Source organism: Xiphias gladius, chromosome 21, assembly GCF_016859285.1.
Source record: "Xiphias gladius isolate SHS-SW01 ecotype Sanya breed wild chromosome 21, ASM1685928v1, whole genome shotgun sequence".
Taxonomy (NCBI): Eukaryota; Metazoa; Chordata; class Actinopteri; order Istiophoriformes; family Xiphiidae; genus Xiphias; species Xiphias gladius.
In genome coordinates, this window is record NC_053420.1 from 30,264,545 (window position 1) to 30,271,641 (window position 7,097).

The 7,097-nt window shown below is 37.9% G+C and overlaps 1 protein-coding gene across 1 annotated transcript in view; it reads right to left on the bottom strand.

Moving 5' to 3' along the window:
• si:dkey-156n14.3 (zinc finger protein ZXDC) overlaps positions 1-778 on the bottom strand; it is an 18,729-nt gene extending 17,951 nt beyond the window's left edge. Inside the window, exon 1 of the mRNA XM_040159407.1 lies at positions 1-778. This exon is cut by the window's left edge and continues 1,454 nt beyond it. Within this exon, the coding sequence (XP_040015341.1) occupies positions 1-542 (542 nt within the window). The 5' untranslated portion in view covers positions 543-778.
• Between the last annotated feature and the right edge of the window lie 6,319 nt (positions 779-7,097).

Here is a 7,097-nt window from a genome sequence, read left to right on the forward strand (position 1 = left end):
CGGCTGGCCAGTGAAGGCTGCTTGAAGGCGACGTCCTCACGCTGCTGCCGTAAAACTGGAAATGGTAACGTTATTTGTCGCTGCGGAATCGGTTCCTCTTCCCCTTCAAAGAGAGGCAGCGCCATTTGCATTACAGTATCCACAGTTTCCACCCCATATTTCAAGACATTTTTAACAGACTCGTGAGAACCAAGTAGTGCGTTGAGCTCATTTTCTTTCTCTGTGTTCACGTTATGAAGTCCAACACTCGGTCTATTACTCGGTAAATTAGTTTTATCGGTTGGTTGCGGTTTACTAACAGGCAAACTAGCCGTCCCGCTGCCATTTTCCGTCAGTAGGCGAAACGGTGATGTCCTCGGCCTGGTGTTGTTGTTGTCTCTTTGTTGTTCAAGCAGCTCCAATTGTCCGTCCGCTTCATTTTCGCTGCAAATAAAACGAGGTCTCGGTCCTGTCGCTGATCGAAGCAGAGACGAAGTTGTTCTATGTAGGGCGCCATGTTGAGAGTGAACGTTTTGGGCATCAGATAGCCCCTGAATTTCCATCTTGGTATCCCTGTAGCAGCGAAACAGAAAAGGCCCGCCCTAATAGATAGAGATGATCCACAGAGCCACTAAACAGTTTACAGCAGGCCCTATGGTGCTTTCAGGGCCAACGTGGAAAAGCGAGCAACATGGACGATCCATAATGTGTTGTACCTACCTACTAACTACCGAAACGTTGTAAAATCGCGAATTGTCTGAAAGAAATTCGACAGTACAATTTTTCAGGGTAGTTTTTTTTTTTTAGATACCCAAGTTTCACATGTTTATGACAACAAAGGCATTCCGGCCCCGGTGATGCCTACACTGACGTACACTCAATACATGTCCAAAAGTACATGTCTCGCTTCAGTTCTGCATTTCGTATACATTAGCCGTAGGAAATAACAAAAACTACGATATTGATAGAGGATCATAGTCTGCTAGGTCCTTCTAACATAGAGGTAACAGCTCGTGGGGTACCTGATCGCAGCATTGGTGTCCTATAATGATAGTGTGCAGTGCATTTTGTAGCGCTGAATCCGAGTGGGATTAGTTTCTACCAGTATTTAGCATTTATTGATACATTTGTAAGAACTATTCTGCTAATAATGGTTTTGCTTTTAATTGCAATGTGAAGCCAAACAGTTTTGATCACTTAAGGTATCAGCATTTCCAGGCCCAGTCATTGTTTTTTCATTCTATATCCACTGAGTGGCAGCATAGTCCTATAAAACAAAAAATCCTCCCCAGAAGAAACATTGTAGATCGTCTCCTCTGTGATTAAACCGATATTTAAAAAGCATTTCACCGTCAGGGTTTAAACAGTGCGTTTATGATTCACTCTTCATTACAGATTCTTTATTGACGTTCACAATATGATGTTTTGATAATGGAAAATACCACATAAACATATGACATGTAAAAAAAAAAAAAAAAAAAAATCACCACACTCAAGAGATATAACATCACAAAGTTTGACAGCTTTATATACTGTGTAGCTTAACAGCCCTATAGGTATTTTTTACTGTAGTGTAATATGATGGACTAAGTGACTGCACAAAAGTTATTGCAGCGGGGAGGGGGATTGAATCTTTCTAAGCTTTTATTTTCGCTTTTTAAAAGAGCCACATGCACCCCAGAGCCCTTGATATCTCAAAATTTGGTAGTTGGAACAATTCATTTCAGCATTAATAACTAAAAGAGTCAAAGCAAAATAGCATTATTGTTCAAAATGTGTGTATGTGTGCGTGTCTCTCTGGGTGTGTATAATTTTAAGTACAGAATTTTGAATATCTAAAAGCAAATTAAACAAGTCTGAATAATCAAAATATTTTAAAATGGGTTACAGAACAAAAGAAAACAAAAAACAAAACTTGCATAATAGTAAAATAATACAAACACAAAATTTACCCCAGAGACCATTTTTGACACCCTTCACTAATATTTGGTTGCAGGACCTTTGGCAACAATGGCAGCCTCTAAACGTTTCTTGTAGCTATCTACAGGAAAGCTTCTTGCACCTGTGTGCTGGTTGTTTCTGCCACTCTTCCATTGCTATGCATTCAAGGTCTTTTAAGTTTGCAGGAGTCCTTTTTTCAATGGCAGATTTCAGCTCTCTCAAAGGTTTGTGGAGGCACAGGACATAGGCAGCAAAGCAGCCCCATAGCATCATAGAACCTCCACCAAGTTTTACTGTAGGTAGGGTGTTCTTTTCCTTATGGGCTTCATTTTGTCACCTACAAACTGATGCATCGCATTCCCAAAGAGCTCTACTTTGGTTTCATGTGTCCACAGAACATTATCCCAGAAAGACTGTGGTTTATCAATGAAAGTCTTTGCAAACATTAGTCCTGCCTTTCTGTGCCTTTCTCTCAATAGTTGTATCCTCCTTCATCCCTCTACTTCTATCAGCAGTCACATCATCAATAAACACCTTTGATCCGATTCCTTGGCAGACATACATGCCAATGCCATAACATTGCCTCGACCATGTTTGAAAGATGACGTGATATGCTTGGATCATGAGCTGTTCCTCTCCTTCTCCATACTTATTTTCTTCATAATTCTGGTAGAAGTTAGTCTTGGCTTCATCTGTCCAAAGAATCTTGTCATGGTACTAGGCAGGCTTTCAAGATATTTTCCAACAAAGTCTAATCTGGCCTTTCTGTTCTTGAGTGTTACTAGTGGTTTGATTTTTTAATGGCCAAGTCATTAACTTGACTTTACCCCAACTGAGCATGCTTTTCACTTGAAAAGCAGAAGACGAAACTGAGGGCAGACAGACCCACAAACACGCAGCAACTAAAGGCAGCTGCAGTAAAGGCCTTGCAAAGCATCTCAAGGAAGGAAACTCAGCATTTGGTGATGTCTATGGATTCCAGATGTCAGGCAGTAATCGACTGCAAGGGATTTGATCCAAGTATTAAAATTAATCCTTATATTTATAATTAGGGCCGGTTTGTCCAATTACTTGTAGTCTCTGAAAATGAGGGTCTATGTATAAAATTGGCTGTAATTCCCAAACTGTTAATGCGGTACTATTGTTAAACCTGTTGAATTAAAGCTGAAAGTCCACACTTCAACCACATCTTGATGGATTTGTTTCAAATCCATTGTGGTGGTGTACCGAGGCCAAATTACCAAAATTGTATCACTGTCTATATATATATATATATATATATATATATATATATATATATATATATATATATGTATATTTATATATATATATATTTATATATTTATATATTTAGACAATATATAGGTATATATATTGTATAACAATATATATGTTCCCTCATTATTTCATGACAAATTAAGCAGATAGGAGTTGATTCCAAGTGTGCAAAGAGTTGTCGATGCAAATGAAGGCCATCATTAGGCTGAAAATACAAAACAAACCTATCAGACAAATGGCAGGAACTATGCTATATTCTCAAAAAGAAGGAATACACTGGGGAGCTCAGCAACACCAAAAGGCCTGGAAGACCACAAAGACAACTAAAGTGGATTATCGCATGTGTGTGAATAATAATTTTCACAATAGCAAAGTGATGAATATTCCAGCCACTCTATAATAGAATAGAAAAAATAATTAAGTCCTGAAACATAGACACAGACAGGATTGTTATCCTCTGCATATGGCAAAGAGAATCTTTATGGCCCACTGCACACACAATCATTTGCAACAATGTGATCCCCTTTTTTAAATTAATCCCACAAGGGAAGGCTAAAATATATATTTAGGGTGACTGAAAATTAAAAGGCCCTTCTTTGCTCTTTCAAAAATTTAAACTATTGTCCCTTCAGCAAAACAAAACAAGACAAATACCAAGAACAAACAAAATACAACACCCCGTCAATAATCATTTTTGGACAGTTCCTAATATAACCCTAAAATTACTGTCATAATAGTAACAGATTACACTGCTAGGCATAGACTATGAGACTATAATCTTTATTAGGTTCCCAAGCAAAATATAGAAAACAGTGACAAATTTACAAATGAATTCTAACCAACACAAATGGAGACAAAAATAACAGAAACATTTAGAGTATCAGAGGAAAAAAACGGAAGAAAGACAGAATGTTCACAAGATATTATGTCCATCACTTTAAATGTTTTTACATCTGATCTACAGGTAGGCTATATGGAACACATCTAATGGGAGAAGTAGTGAGCAGTATACTGTTTGTCAGTGTAATTAACTAATACTGTATATGCTGTATAGAAAGCTCAACATGCTTCATCAAAAATATCCAAAAAGTTATGTGACTTTGGGTTGGTGTACTTGTTGATCATAACAGACATATGCATGCATGTTTTAAACAATGTGTGATACAAATCCACCCTATTATTCACATATCTCCTATGTTTCCGATTATTATGTTGGCAGTTCCTTCAAGTATACTGTACACAATAAGAGCAGAAATAGAGAGACTGCTTCTGAATAGTACACAGGTCAACACGTGGGAATATCGTTTGAAGTCATTTTAAGATATTAATAAATATGCAGATAGTTTTCATAAACAAGTACAATCATGGGCAGCATATCAGCGAAAAAAGCATGCAAAATAACATGGATTTCCTGTGTTGTCATGTAAAAATAGACACCTTTCTTGCACATATTTGTAGAATTATTAAAGAAATAAGGCCACATATCAATTTCCTAACAATATGATACATGTTCAATAATCCAGATGGATGCTGATGAATCCATTCATTATTATTGAAAGAAACATCTGCTACTTTATATTTTTTGTGTAGCTGTCACGTTGTGGCATTCCTCCAAGTTTCAAAGGTCAGAGACAAAACGTTTTAACCAGACTGCACAGTATCTGTTTTTAGGAGCGTATGTGAGAGAAAGAGAGCTCAACCTGTTACAGTAAATCATATCTGGGGTTTCTAGTTAAGCACTAGCTCACTTTTACTTGAATCATTCATGCACAGAACAAAGACATAACAAATTAAATCAGAAAAAAAATTCTGAAGAAAGTCAACATTCATTGCAAATGAGCCTGTTTATACAGTTGCTGTCGACAGGCAGACACAGGAAATATGCAGCCACATATCAAACACCAGAACTGATGAGGCAAGTCTAACTGACCCAGCACTATGCACTCAGTTGTCAGTTTATAGGAACACTTAAACTAAAACTAAAACTAAGCTAAAACTAATACAGTCAAATATAACAGTACTGCAATAAATTTTTCCGCCATGAAGGTTATAAAGTTAAGGTTTTGTTGAAATTGTGTTAAAGAGGTGTTGAACTGTATGATCATTAACGAGGCTGCAATTCATCGTGCTGTTAAATAGTACTGCATTATGATGACAGGTGTTTCTACTATTTTGTCCATCCTATTCAAATCAATGTGGGTAAGCTCTCCGAAACACGTCTGTAATGCAATGCAAAACAGTTCAAAAGAACCACAAACTAAAGCCTCAAAAATGATCATACAGTTGAATCAGCATCTCTTTAACACAGTTTCAATACAAACTGACATTATGACCTTCATGGATTTATTCCAGGACTGTTACATTAGACTGCATTAGTTGGTGTACCTAATAAACTGTCAACTGAGTGTATACCAAACCTCATTCTCCATTTTAGTCTTTGTCTTCGTCTTTCCAGTAAAAAATAAAGACAAGTAATGGTGTTGATATATCAAGCATTCTGGACTGTGTAATGTACACTGACCAGTTCTATTTATTTTAAACCGGATCATGCTTCAGACAGCTTGAGAAAGAGGCAACCATCTCATGAATGATTCATCCCAAATGAAAGCCCCAGCTGAGAGAGTTACAATTTAGAGGAAGAGGGTGGGCAGCAGAGCACATGGATATGGCTATGTACAGATTTGCAACCAGTGCTGAAATAATTTGCAAAGCTTGATATTGCTGATTTGTACAGTTGCTGGAGGAAGTGGAGGATATTTATGTCTGTTCTCCATCTTGAGCCACTTTCATGGCCTTATATATTTCCTGCTTTCAGGAGGTGTTTGCAAGTGTCTCTCTTCGTGTCCAAGTGGGATTAGTTTAGACTTGCTCCATCTCTTAATGTGGACCTTGAAATGTAGAGTATTCATCAGCACTTTAAAGAAAAACCTATTTGAATTTCATGTTCAGCATAGAACAATATATAGCATACACTTTCATGAAGCAATAAAAAGAACTGGTGTCTACTCAGAGGCCACAACCAGGAAAGGATTTAATTTCTGGTGGACTATTTCAGCTCCCTGTGTTACTGTCAAGCCTCAAAAAAGTCTGTAGTGGCTTTTGTCTCTCATTTGAAATGTTGGAATTGATGATTGAGGAAAAACGGCTAAAGTAAATTTGAAACCTTTTATTTAAATGCAGTTGTGTGTCAGTTCCTCTCAACCACCCCTGAAGCCATGACACAAACACAAGTACACACAGAGAAACAAACACACATCTCAAATTGCAGACTACGTGCAATACCCTCATTTTCAGGCATGCATGTTGTGTTCCTTGGTGGTAATTGCGGTGGACACTGAGGGGGAGTTGGAGGTGGCAGGCAGGGGGGACAACCCCCAGGATAGAGGCACTGAAGAACTGTGCTGTGTTCTTGATGAATATGGACTTAGTCAGCATGTGACGGAGCCCACATACAACGAAGGACGCACTCTGGACTTCATCATCTCCAAGGGTGGGAACATTTCTAAGGTTCTGGTGACTGATGTTGATCTTTCTGATCATTCCTGTGTTTTCTATCTCTGTGCATACAAATGTTCAAAAAGAGGTCATCACAAAATGATATATCACCGAAAACACTCGTGAAATATTCATTCAGGCTTTCTCTCCCACACTCTCATGTGTCTCGGTTAATGAGGTTGTAGATCATTTCAATTCTAAAATTACAAATGTTATTGATGCCATTGCACCCACAAAAGTGAAAGTGGTCTCTCGTAAGAAAAGATTTCCATGGAGCTTTATTGAGCTTTCCCTTCATCTCTACCACCCTAATTCTCCTCAACTCCTCCTCAGCGTTCGTGAACATCTCCAACTATCAGGCTTACTATCTGTGTGCAGTAGTAATTACAGAGATAACTCCATTC